Consider the following 12,552-nt stretch of genomic DNA (forward strand, 5'->3'; position numbering starts at 1 on the left):
AGAGTTCGTCCGAAAGGGTTATTTTACTGGAAAGCCAGATCCCATCGATTGCTGGTGCAATTGATGCCCAGGCGACTCCTGCCTTGATCCATCTTCACAACCAAACATGCAAGCGTCTGAATTGCCATTTGTTGGAGCAAACCCTCCAGAAGCGGCTAGCCGAGGAGAAGGCCCCGGCTCTCCAAGTTTGCAGATAATCGTGTTGGTAAGTTTTGTCTCACATCCTGCGTTTGTCAGTCCAATTTGGCCATGACGTTTGTTCTTTGCACATAATTGCAAACCCTGAATATCTGCCGGCTGGCGAGCCCGATCACTAGCATCGATGCGCCATGTCTCACATTCCTCCCCGCGCCATGTTCTCGAACTCTCGCTACACCTCATACCATCTTATCGCTGGCAAGTTTCGCATTCAAGGTCGGCCACTAACGCTTCCCTTGAAAGGGTCCGACAGGAGGTCCCCGTGAGGATAGAGTCACTGGACTTCTGGTCCGATCCACATCCACCAAATGGTCCGCAAACTCGATAGTAGCTGTTGATGCGGGCACCCTTCTTTGTGGGATCATCGACACTTTGGAACCGTGTGATAACAACAAAAAGTTGTCAGATCAGGGCCCATTTGCTGGGCTCGAACTGCCACATAACAATGTACCAGCAAACGCAGCCCATGTCTTTCGGCATATTATCGGAGCTGTCTGCATCACGCATCCTCATCTAGACCATCTGTCAGCGTTCGCCATCAACACGCCAGTTCTGGAGGCTGGAAGTGGCGCGAAAACGCTGGCCGCCCTGCCTTCGGTAGTCGCTGCCATAAAGACCCACGTGTTTAACGATGTGATTTGGCCAAATCTTTCTGATGAGGATGGCGGTGCTGGCCTTGTGACCTACCAGCGTCTGATGGAGGGCGGAAACCCCATGATGGGGCGTGGTGATGAGAAAGGCTATACTCGAGTCTGCGAGGGTTTGTTAGCAAAATGCCTGGCCATCAGTCACGGGTGCTGCAGGCAGAGATCTAGCGTCGACAATGATGTTCAACGCCGGATGAGCAGCGCCCCTTTTGGTGTCGACCCATTGAGGCTGAATCCAAGGGCTTATTCGATCTCGTTTGACGAACCAGAGACCGGCTACTTTTCCGGAGCACGTTCGCCAGGCTATCGGGTACCCGGTAAGGATAGCTGGGCAACCGTGGAGTCGTCAGCTTTCTTCATCCGTGAGCCTACGACAAAGCGAGAAGTGATCATCTTCGGCGACGTTGAACCTGACTCAATCTCACTGAATCCGCGCAACAGACGCGTGTGGGAAGCGGCAGCACCGAAGATCGTTGCCTCTCAACTGCGAGCGATCTTCATTGAATGCTCCTATAACGATGATGTTGACGACGCCTCCTTATACGGCCATTTGTGTCCACGTCACTTGATCGATGAATTGATTGTATTGGCACAGAAGGTTACGGAGCTGAAATGCCCAGATTCGTTTTCGGTGAGAAAACGTAAACGCGCGAGTGCCCCTGAGGCAGCCGGCGACCCAGCTCTCAGTCCAAAGTCGAAGAAGGCTGCTCTCGCTGGCGAGAAAGGTGGAGGCTCTCGTCGAGGATCGGCCAGGACGTCGCGCCGCCATACCCGTGCCAGAGTTGCTGTTGAAGACATTGACGAGAACTTGGAAGGAAGCCCAGCCGTTTCCCACGCACCTAGTGAAGTCGGTATGGATGTGTCACTGGCAGAAAGTTCAGACCCTCTCACAGTGCTTCAATGGCCTGAACCACCTCTGGCCGGCCTACTGATCTATATCATACATATCAAAGATGATATGAATGATGGCCCACCTCCTCAGGAGCGGATCCTGCAAGAGCTCACGGCCCAGGGACAAGCTGCCGGGCTAGGATGCGAGTTTCGAGTTCCCACACGTGGCGAGAGCGTCTTGATCTGATGTCGGTTACCGCAATTTCATCATGGGTCGTCTGCCTTGCACCGAACATGTTCGGCGCTCCTTGCTTCTTGTGACACCAAACCATGCAGTATCAACGAGCTATATCTATACAATACTGTGGGCCATGTGTTGTGAATCCATTTCTCGTCTGGGTGAGGGGGGCTTGTCTGCATTTTATAGTACCTCTTGCCCTTGTTTTTCATTTTTATATGTGCTACCTTCTTTGGTTCTATCTTTGGCGCGGCTTTCGTGAAGCAAATTTATCCATCGTTACCCTTTTGCTATTGCATCATGTGATTTAGCAGATACCACCGGCGTAATCGAACATATTATTATTAAAATCATCAGAGTTATAAACTCCTGGTCACTATGGTATGACTAATTAGAGTGACCACAAATCCCGAAACAAATCACTACATCGAAACCTAAGAGCTCATCTTCTCTCCCCAGCTTTAGCAATAACATCCTCCCAAGCCGCCCTTTCCCCTCGAGGAACCGTCAACCCCGAGCTCTCCTCCCCACCATCAGCAGCAGCAGCAGCAGCAGTCCCATCCAAAACACCCTCCCCATCCCTCGCGAACGCAATCAACTCCTCCTCACTGCCCCACTCTCCCATCGCCATAACCCCCACCGGCACCCTCGACCCACCATCCAAAACATCATACCCAGCAGGACAACTAATCGCCGGACAACCCGTAAAATTCGCCAACCAGACATACTCCATATTCCTAACGGTCGTATTCCCATCCGACACGCCGCGCTTAAGATCCGCCTCGCCGCCCTCGATCTTCCACCCCGGGATAGGCGTCGTAGGCGTGACGATCATCAAGCCAGGGTGTTTCTGGAACAAGTGAGCCAGATGCATCATGAGACAATTACGGAGACGTTGCGCGGCGAGGAAATCCTGGCCTTTGATTTGCCACATGCCCATTGAAGCCATGATCTTGTTGGCGGGCGTGAGCTGGGAGATCTGTGAAGGGGTGAGGGACGAGGTCACTTCGGATAGGATGGTTAGAGCGTGCGCTTTTTGCCCCTCGGGGAGGTAGGGGATCGTGATGTCGATTATGGTGTAGTTCTTAAGCGTGCGGTAGTGGTCGAGGGTGGCGTTGAAGACGGCGCGAACTGGAGGCGAGGCGCGGTCGATCCAGTCGCGTACGATGCCGATGGTCCTTGGGGTGTTGTTGGTTGGGGAGGGGAGGGTGCGGAGGGGTGAGGGGAAGGCTGCTGATAGGGGGTCTGAGGATTCTGGGGCCGGCGTGGCCATGATTCGGTAGGCGAGGGCTAGGTCGTCGATGCTGGAGGCTAGGGGGCCGTAGACGCCGGTGGTGGATGCCAGTGAGACGGTGGGAGAGCCGCTCACTCGGCCATGGGAGGGCTTCAGTCCCCAGACGCCGCAGAAGGAGGCCGGGATGCGGATTGAGCCTCCGCCGTCGGCGCCTAGAGCGATAGGAACTAGGCCTGCGCCGACAGCGTAGCCAGAGCCTCCAGAGGAGCCGCCGCAGTAATAGTCGGGGTTATGGGGGTTTCTGGGGGTACCGAAATTTGGGTTGTTGTTTGTGGTGTCTGAGGGGTGAAAATAGTGGTTTAGTTGGTTTGGATGAGGTATGTTGAGAGTTGCACTACTCACCTAGACCCAACTCGTGCATGATGGTTTTGCCAATGACAATGGCACCGGCTTCTTCCCATTGCTTCACACACCAAGAGGTGCCTCCAAATTCGCCGGTAAAGTCGAGTTTGCTGCCCAGGGTTCGTCGGTATCCTTCCATGTGCACTTCATCCTTAATTGCGACGGGGATGCCATCCATTGGACCCAGTGGTTTGCCATCTTTGTATCTCTGTGTAGAAGCCTCTGCTGCGGCGCGAATCTTGTCGACTTGCGATTCTAGAAAGGCGATCGAGTGCTTGCCGGGTGGTTTGGCATCGCGGCGGATCAGAGGGAGCAGGGTCTCGACGACGGCAAGGGGAGTCAGCTCGCCCGAAGTGTAGCGAGCGACATAGTCGGCAGAAGTGTAGTATCCTGCATTGCTTTGTCGCTTTTGCGTGGGAACTGGCAAGTCGGCAGCCGAAGCATCAGGTCTGGCTACGGGGATCACGGTCGGATCATAGCGGGCGGAGTATTGGTCGAGAGGGAGGTTGCGGATGACATCGAAGCCAGTGGTCCCCCAGAGATGGCTCTGGATAAAGCCGATATTTTGAACACTATAGAGGATGGTAATTAGGCAGCTGCAGCCGGGAGAGAAGAAGAGTGAAGTGCAGGACGTCAGACAGGAGGACTTACAGAGTGGCGCCGAGGGCCAAGGGAAAGCCACGGATGACGGGGATCACCTGCTCCTCGTTCTTGTACGGCACAGCGGGACCCGGTCGGGCCTCTGGATACTGGAAGAACTGAGGCTTCTCGTCCATGTTGCGATCAGGAGTGGCCGGTGACAGTCGAGGAGAGAGAGAAAGAAGCAAGCAGTCTTTCTTGTTCCTCAAGAATCATCGCCAAGCCGGCCAGCCCGTCAAGCTAAGCTCCTTAACCCAAACAGCTGCTAATCTACTGGAACCCCGGATTTCGGTCCGCATCTCGACCAGAAGTAAGTAGATGGCCACTTGTCTATGTACACAATTGTTCTTTATTATATTTGATTATTCCTCACGTCTCTTTGGAGAGGGGTGGGATGTCTTCGCACTTCTTCAAATTGCCAACTTGATGTTCGCCCGATCCAAACCCAGTGCTATGCCTGTGAGAGCCGCGGCATATCCGATAAGAATTGCCATCGCCTGGGCCGTACTGACATCCAGTGTCGGGACGCTCAGGTTGACAGCCCCCGTAAGCAGATTAGCCACCAGGAAGATAGCCAGTCCACCACGATTGAATGCCTTCAGAATCCGGCTTGTCGCAAAAGACACCCGGTCGGCCTCGCCGTCTTTCCCCGACGCCCGATGCACCGATGGGAAGAAGGCTGTCTCCAGGAGACAGAAAAGGAACAGCTGAGCATTGTTAAAGGCAGATACCCAAACAACGTACGGCATGTTAGCAAGGCGGCGCGAGACCGGAATGTTGGCACCGTAGCCTAATGCGTAGGTAGAGTTTAGGAGGAAGATCGTAGACCATGCGAGCGCTTGGACACCCAGGGTCACCAGCACGCCTCTTCTCGCCTGCTGGGGGGACCGTTGGGTAGTGGTGCCGCGAGGAATGATCCGTATGCCAGTGGCACGGCCTGCCAGGAAAATCGCAAAGTATCCCAGGAACGAGAAAACACCTTCCCGGTTTTTGGAGAGCAAACTTGGTCCGCGAGGGGAAACAAGGATATAGCTCTTCAGCTCGGTCGATTCCAGAGCGGCCTGATACAACACAGCAACTGCCAGCGAAAGGGCTTCGTAGGACGGAATAATGGCAGCCAGGCTATCAAAGAGCTCCACAAAGGGTGGCAAAAGACCAAGGGTGAAAAAGAAGTTCCAATGCACGCCATACTCCGTTACATGCTCCGCATAGTCCAACCCCTTTACACTGTACAGTCTCACCAAACCCAAGACAAGCAGAGGGACCGAGTGCCGCGTGGAAGCGATCAGCCGCTGGCCTACGGGAGTCTTCCGGGCGCCACTGCTGCGGCCCTTAAGCACAGAGCGAGCAGATACTACCCCGCCTGAGAAGACGAAGGATCCCACACCCAGATCCATGAGTGAGGTGCCCCAATTTTCCACCTTTGCAAACCGCCGTGGAAACGCCTGGAAGTCCACCGCCAAGATAGCGACACAGGTAATGATCATCATGGCTGCACGATATGTCGTCAGAAATGGGTGAATTGGTAAGGATTCGGGCATGTCCGCTGCATTCCTATCGCTCTGAGTCGGCTTCGGTGGAGGTTTAGCCTTCTGCTGGCTGCGGGGAGGTTTCGAGTTGAGGAACAGCAGGAGGGCGGGGGCGATCAGCAGGACGTTCAGCGTCCATGGCGCAGAGGAGTAGACAGTCGTGGCAAAGAGAATGGCCAGTACATTGAGCAGAAAGTCGGTCACCAGTGCTGCTGCGCTGTAAGGAGTGAAGAAGGAAAGGCGTGATTGTAGCGCTGACCATAAAAGAGCAGCGGCCTAGACCAATCCCGTAAAGAGTCAGATAACACTGCCTGGAGGGGAGGGGGAGGTGTGACGTATCCCAGGCCCATGGGCTCTGGACTTGTGAAATTGAACAGCTGTCAAGGGGACGAGAAACGTACAGGTGCAACTAATGTGACAGCATTGATCTCCAGTATGCTGCCACCAGCAAGATCAGACACAAAGGCCTCTTTGCGGGCCTTGTAGCTGGGATCCATTAGCTGCGACCCGTTTGGACTAGAAGTCCAAAGAGGCAAGAGACCAGGAGAGGAGGGGTAGGAAGGAAAGGGAAAACGATCAAATGTGTGCAACGTTGCAGATAGATTGGAGTTAATCTTGCATTAGAAGCCCTATCCACCGACAGTGAGACGTGGCCGGCGCAAGGTAGGAAGCAGCAAGTCACCAAGTCAGTCAAGTCAAGGAAGGCAAACAAGCACAGCTGCGATGACGCGCGAACAAAAACAATCTGGCCGCATTTAGTCTGGAGCACCTCAGGCCAACAACTTCCCTTATTGAGACTAGACCCATACGGGGTGGCTGTGTGCCTGGAAAGAGGAATACCAAGTATGGTAATCCGGTTACACATCCATACATCCCCCGCCTTTTGATTCAAACAGTCCAAAATCTGAATCTCGTTTTCTCTCTTGCTTTTCTGCCTGTCGGTCTCGTCGAGTTCCCACCTTTTCCATGGTCTTCTTTCCCTCCTTCTCAGCAAATCATCCTCTGCCATCTTTCCTGCCTGGGAACTGTATTTCCGACTTATCAATCACCGTGTCTCTGGCTCAGGCAAAGTGGTGACTAACCATGCATCCACCGTTCCCCATCTCACTGTTCATCTTAATTACGTTGCTTATGGTGCCATACTGAAAGAAGCTCAACTTCCTTAGCGCTCGAGAGTCTAAGACACAGAGACAGAAAAAGAAAATCCGCCGTTTAACCTGCATTCGTAGGGTCTGTTGTGACGAATCCCATGCTGGGAATGCAATAAGACGAAAGATAGCTAACAGCAGACAAACCAAAGATCTGCCAAGAGCTGCATTGAATTATCGTGCTTATGTGCGACAGACCGATCATGACTGCGGCGTGCGAGTTTTTCACTGGCAATTGATTACCACCTGCCAGGCTGCCATTGCTGGAGCCTCCACAATATCTCCGATCTACATTCTCTGGGGGCCAACCAGATACTAGCAAGGGGGCGTACCGGGTTTCATCCACGGAGCTTGCTAAAGATGATGGGGGCACTAACTAACTACTACCATGCCACTAGATGCTTATACTATACTTCTACTGGAGCAGGGATGCAGAGGTGAGCCCCGGGGGGAACGGAGGTTCTCCGTGTCCCCTTGGTAGGACTATCTACTACGCAGGAAACTGCTTTAGGCTATGCGTCGTTGTTTCGGGCTAAGGACGGGTTGGGTCAGTCCTGGGTTAGCTCACCAGATCTGCTGTGCCGCTTACACATAATGCTAAGTTATAGTGCTTGGCTTGACATGAACGACGAGCGGACTAAAACAAAGAAAAAAGGAAGGAAGAAAAAAATTAATAACCACCCATGGGATGCACCCACCGCAAACCAATCAATCGGAAGGGAATGATCACCAGTGAGTTTCAGTAAAGTACACGGCTGTCTCCCGTGCGGATGCAGCTTGGGACAATGATATGCAGCTATCAGGCCCACCGACCGGCTTTAGCACGGCTTTACCTTAGGAGATTATTTTTTAGGGCCATTCGGCCGACGACCGGTATGTTGGTCTTCCGTGTCCGGGGTACATTGACGCCACGAACCAGCTCCAGGGCATAAACTATTCTGTCCTGTCTTTTGCCCTGGAATTGGGGTAAGCTGGGACATTGTATCGATGCCAATAAGATATGAGCCTCAGGTCGCTCATCCCTGCAAAGCCAAGTCTCAAGGGAATGAGGCTGAGCAACAGGAAAAGCAAAAAAAGGGAAGGGTTGCAAAAGCGAGGGAGTAAAAAAAAAATAAAACAAAACAAAAAGAAGTGGGATCCAGACTCCATTTGAACCTTTAGGAAGAAAACCGACTAACCTGAGAAGGCAGGCACAATGTGCGTCATGCATCCACGTTCAGCCAGCCTTCTCTTCCAAAGCCTTCTCTCATGGTGGTGCTCCCTTTTCCCTCCCCTCCCGTCGGTTTTTGCCGTTTAGATTCGGGCATATTGCCTACTCCATCCCTCCCGTGGTGATTGACTCTGATTAAGGAATTTGGGAACCTTCGGTTTCGATGTTCTACGGGGCTTCTGTCGCCGGGCGTCTCAAGACACGAGTTCCCTCCGGGATTCCATTGGTTCTGATTACTCAGAAGGGCTTTTCTGGACCAAACTTCCGCTTGGCGCAGCAAATCGTAGTTGGTTTTGATGGAGGACCTGAAGTGTGGACCCGATCTACTTCTCCTCGTGGCGAGCACAACCCCAGTGCTACCATGGTTCCGACTGAGCCCAAAGGGGGCTGACTGCCCATTATTTACTCCCTTACCAAGGCTCCGCCCTTAAGGAGTCCGGTAGGAACCTCCATTTCAACAACCTATTTGGGTAAATCGAGGAGGTTGTCTGCAATCGCTGGTACGAACAGACGGCAAGACGTCATCTACGCAACCATGGGTGAGCATTCAAACAGAGACACTTATGGGGTCAGGAGTGACTGTCCTGTCCTGTTCAGTGTTCACATCTGATAGCCTAGCAGATCCTGAAATCTGAGATTCGGGAACCTGGAACCGCTGGGGATCGTGCATACCAAAGCAAAGCCCGCAGATCGCTGGGAAAATGGTGGTCAGCCACCGTCGTACTTTGTCGGTAGTCTGGACAGCCAAAACCCACTCCTCTGGTCAGCTCCGCTCTAACCCTTATGGACAAAGTTGGTCGCTCTCGGTATTCTCCCGTCCCGCCTGGCACTGCAGCGGCCCTCCAACTGCCAGTTTCTGACTGTCGGTCAGTCGGCTTCCCCTCAACCTGAATGCTGCTTTGGGCTTATGCCCCGGCATGGTGCCAAGGATTACTTTCTCCTGAGGTTGAACGAACCCCAGGAGCTTCTGTATGTGCCCCAGGGCGGCATCGGTCGCCCATGGATTTCGTCTTCGGTTAACCTTGTCTTTTTTTTTTTTCCTTGCCCTCTCTATTCCCACTTTTTCTTTTTGGGGTTTGCTTTTTCTAGTGGCTTTTTTTTTTCCTTTCTTTTTTTTCTTCTGTTCGTTCGCTTAATAAAATAATGAACCCGCTACTGAATCGGGTCTGCCATGTGGCCCGGAAGGACTAAGATCCACCGGATGGTCAATACTACTACTAAATGCCGTACAAGAGATGCTCCTTCAGATGCAGATACCGTGCTGGACATGCTCTAGGACAGGAGAGGGACAGCAACAACGTTGACCATCTGTTTCTGCCTCTTCGGGGTACCCGGCATAAACAGCTTCGGTACTTGACTGGTGTACGCTACCGCCACGCAACCAGGCCAACCCGTCTAGGGTGCTGAGGGGGACCCCCCCAAAGTTGCGAATTAGAGCGTGCTTGTAGGTCGGGAGGGTCGGAAGGTGCTCATAGCGCTGCGCCGCTGACCCATCGTAAGAGCTACCTGAAGAAAAGCACTGCACCAAAAGCCGTGTGTGTGTGTGTGTGTCCCCTCCCTCCCCCTCCCCCCTTCCTTCATAGGATTGGGCTGCTCGAGGGATCTGCTTATTGGTGCGTCTTCGGGCCCCAAGCCAACGGTTGGTAACGAAGGTGTACGGTGTATTACTTCCTTACTGGGTTGTACTGCTGATAACTAAGGAAGTTGGGGAGCTGGAGACTCCAAGCTGTCTGAGGGAGAGACAGGGACGATCTGGAGACCAAGCCAGGACTAGATCCTCCCAGGCCATACGTGCCTAATTATTGCCTGCACCAGTCAGAGTCTGTCTGACCTGGAATGGGTCCTAGCAGCCATGCCCAAAACGGGCAGTTCCCTGATTCTTTTTTCGTTCAAACGCTCAACAAAGATTATTATTCTTCCACCACCGACCCCTACTAAAAGTAAGTAACTACGGTCTACCTACGTATCTACCCGCCCACCTTGTTCCTATCAGACGGCCTCTGTCCGTCCCCTTGGGTATATATATACCTGGTTTAGCGCGACCCACGCACTTGGAACCGCTATAGTCGCATCTTGAGAGGCGGGATCAAGTACCTCTGGCGGTCCACACACCTGGCTGGGATGCATCACGTTGCCTATACGGGTCGCACCTATCACCTGCAACAAACACTCTTCTGCTCTCCTACTCACATCATCATCACCCACCTGAATACAATTTGATGTGCAGGATGAGCCCTACTCCTGAACCCCCGACAACCAAAAAGCGCGAGTCCCGTGCTGGGGCGCGTAAAGTGACGTCGCTCTCTGCCGAACAGCTGGAGAGGAAGCGCGCCAACGATCGGGAAGCCCAAAGAACCATTCGTCAACGGACCAAGGAGCATATTGAACGGCTGGAGCACCAAGTGGCTGAGTTGAAAGCCAAGGGGGAACAATTTGACGATGTCGTCCGACGGAATGTGGCGTTAGAACATGAGATCCGAGCTCTGAAGCATCAGCTCGCCCTGGCTAGCAGACAAGGATATCCGGGTATGGGTAGGTGGCCGGTCTTGTTCGTTTTATTGCGGCTACGGAAAGAACTTGGAATGGCTGACCGATCAATTGTTGCGCATCAACAGAAGGAACGTATAGCAATGCACCTGGGTCTATGGTCCCGGCCACGCAGTTTGCAGAGCCTTTGGGGATGAATCCAGCTTCCAGGGCCCCGTCGGTCCTCTCCACGTCCAGTCGTGTCTCGGTTGGGTCGGAATGGCCTCCCTATGGCACCAACCGGTCACCTTCAACATGCGAATCGAGCGAGACGAATTATGGAAACCGGGCCGAATCGTACTTGTTCGAAAATCAACTTCAGCCTACGAGCGCAATGTCCGTCGCGCCGCCGCAGGTCAGCTACAGTGCGCCTGTCGGTGCTCAACCAGACCCGACATTTCAATCGTATGCACAGGCATATCACACCGGAAACGCTCCTCGTGGACCGGTAGATGACCTAGCATCCCATCCTCCACAGCCAGTACCTTACGTACCTGGACAGAGGCCGATGTCAGTGCCAACAATACCAACAGAGAGACCGGCAGGATATCCTCTCGTACATGCGCCACAACAGTATCATCAACATACGCTTCCACCTCAAACACGGAATGACTACGGCTATGCCTGGAACCCGCATCAGTCGTGAGACGATGGACAAGCACGTGGGGCTCTCACGAAAGAAAAGAGATTCTTGCATGAGGCCAAGGCAATCGCGGTTGTTGCCTGAATGGTTCAGCAAGCGATCATATGATGATTACGATCAATACTCTCCGACTCAACGCACGGGGAGGACCTGGTATCCGGGATGCAAAACACTGTTGCGTGCAACTACGCAAACAACACACACACTTACGGACTGGTCATATAGCACAGGGCTATCTCCAAATTGTCTACATAACTTGTGATGAAGGGGCTTCATTGGATCCGGGAATTGGCTTGCCTTTGCCAGGCGTCCAGCAAAGAAAAAAAAAAAAATCCCAGGGGTCCGGATATCTCAGTGGCACTGGCGGTCACCACACCGTATCGTGGAACAGGGCAGATCTGACCCGTTCAGTCCCAGCTCCAGCTCTTCCCGACGACCCGCCCCATACAAACAAATCCGTGATTTTTCGGCCCGCGAATACGACGAGATTTGCCGGCGGGAGATGATGGAACGGCAACTCCACGTTTTCTTCATGATTTCGCTTGGATACAGAGAGGGGAATAGAATGCAGGGGAATCGGATTACATGAATCATTGGTAGACGGATTAGTTAACAGTAGATAGAGGGGGAGAGAGAGAGAGAGAGAGAAAGAAAGAAACTCGATAACCGAGCTGCTCCGAATCCACATGGTCGGTTTCAGATTCAACCAGAAAACCACAATATCATCAACTTCATCATCGTGAACATCATCAGGGGCCCAGAACGACCCAGTGTATACTCCCGCTTTTCCTTTTCCTGGAATCTATGTTGTAAATTTTTCACTTTTTCCAGAAACATCTCAGTACCACAATTCCATCCGATTAGCAAAACCGTCCCAAACCCATTTCTATTCCATTTTTTCCCCAGTCGGCCGGCCCGCCCACCGGCTCGTCTACCGGATTTCTTTCTCTTTACAAGGCCCATACTTTACTCGAAGTAGACAAAAGAGCCCAACCCCAGCATCCACCTACCCTTCAAACGTGATTCGAGCTCGGCAGAGGTAAGCGTTTAATCCAAGACGATGGATTCGACCTCTAGTCTACTATCTATCTAGAACCCAGAAGAAAAAAAAAAAAGAGGATCAAACCGGGGAGGGGAGATCGGAACCAGAATAACTCCCGAAACGAAACCCGCTCTCTCTCTCTCTTCCCCCTCTTACCTCTATTTATGTAAGCTTCCGATCGGAACCACTCCCCAGTTACCTACCTTTCAAACCATTCTGTCATTCAAGAAGGTTTGTTCAGTCACTTCTAACCGAACCTCCAAAT

The 12,552-nt window shown here is 52.7% G+C and overlaps 6 protein-coding genes across 6 annotated transcripts; 3 read left to right on the forward strand and 3 right to left on the reverse strand.

Moving 5' to 3' along the window:
- Positions 1 to 106: 106 nt before the first annotated feature.
- pdeA (3',5'-cyclic-nucleotide phosphodiesterase PDE1) lies at positions 107 to 2,266 on the forward strand (the record flags this gene model as incomplete). The annotated part of the gene is made up of 2 exons (XM_026773183.1): positions 107 to 205; positions 442 to 2,266. The coding sequence occupies 2 exons, from the start codon at positions 107 to 109 to the stop codon at positions 1,921 to 1,923; spliced, it is 1,581 nt and encodes a 526-aa protein (XP_026626194.1). The 3' UTR covers positions 1,924 to 2,266.
- Positions 1,570 to 2,249, forward strand: BDQ94DRAFT_143730 (uncharacterized protein). The gene has a single exon (XM_026766304.1). It carries the CDS (start codon positions 1,946 to 1,948, stop codon positions 2,174 to 2,176), a length of 231 nt encoding a protein of 76 aa, XP_026626195.1. The 5' UTR covers positions 1,570 to 1,945; the 3' UTR covers positions 2,177 to 2,249.
- Positions 2,267 to 4,326, reverse strand: BDQ94DRAFT_178723 (amidase; the record flags this gene model as incomplete). Its single annotated transcript, XM_026773184.1, has 3 exons — positions 2,267 to 3,486; positions 3,551 to 4,122; positions 4,202 to 4,326. The coding sequence occupies 3 exons, from the start codon at positions 4,324 to 4,326 to the stop codon at positions 2,357 to 2,359; spliced, it is 1,827 nt and encodes a 608-aa protein (XP_026626196.1). The 3' UTR covers positions 2,267 to 2,356.
- A 93-nt stretch (positions 4,327 to 4,419) lies between these two features.
- On the reverse strand, positions 4,420 to 6,413 carry gwt1 (putative GPI anchor biosynthesis protein Gwt1). Its single transcript, XM_026766305.1, has 2 exons — positions 6,120 to 6,413; positions 4,420 to 5,994 (listed from the first exon to the last, which is right to left on the reverse strand). Exons 1-2 carry the CDS (start codon positions 6,213 to 6,215, stop codon positions 4,600 to 4,602), a joined length of 1,491 nt encoding a protein of 496 aa, XP_026626197.1. The 5' UTR covers positions 6,216 to 6,413; the 3' UTR covers positions 4,420 to 4,599.
- Positions 6,414 to 8,623: 2,210 nt separating this feature from the next.
- Positions 8,624 to 8,995, reverse strand: BDQ94DRAFT_159461 (uncharacterized protein; the record flags this gene model as incomplete). Its single annotated transcript, XM_026769075.1, has 3 exons — positions 8,624 to 8,769; positions 8,856 to 8,905; positions 8,964 to 8,995. 3 exons carry the CDS (start codon positions 8,993 to 8,995, stop codon positions 8,624 to 8,626), a joined length of 228 nt encoding a protein of 75 aa, XP_026626198.1.
- A 1,309-nt stretch (positions 8,996 to 10,304) lies between these two features.
- BDQ94DRAFT_178726 (uncharacterized protein) lies at positions 10,305 to 11,612 on the forward strand (the record flags this gene model as incomplete). Its single annotated transcript, XM_026773185.1, has 2 exons — positions 10,305 to 10,608; positions 10,692 to 11,612. The coding sequence occupies 2 exons, from the start codon at positions 10,305 to 10,307 to the stop codon at positions 11,246 to 11,248; spliced, it is 861 nt and encodes a 286-aa protein (XP_026626199.1). The 3' UTR covers positions 11,249 to 11,612.
- Positions 11,613 to 12,552: the final 940 nt, after the last annotated feature.

Source organism: Aspergillus welwitschiae, assembly GCF_003344945.1.
Source record: "Aspergillus welwitschiae strain CBS 139.54b unplaced genomic scaffold BDQ94scaffold_16, whole genome shotgun sequence".
Taxonomy (NCBI): domain Eukaryota; kingdom Fungi; phylum Ascomycota; class Eurotiomycetes; order Eurotiales; family Aspergillaceae; genus Aspergillus; species Aspergillus welwitschiae.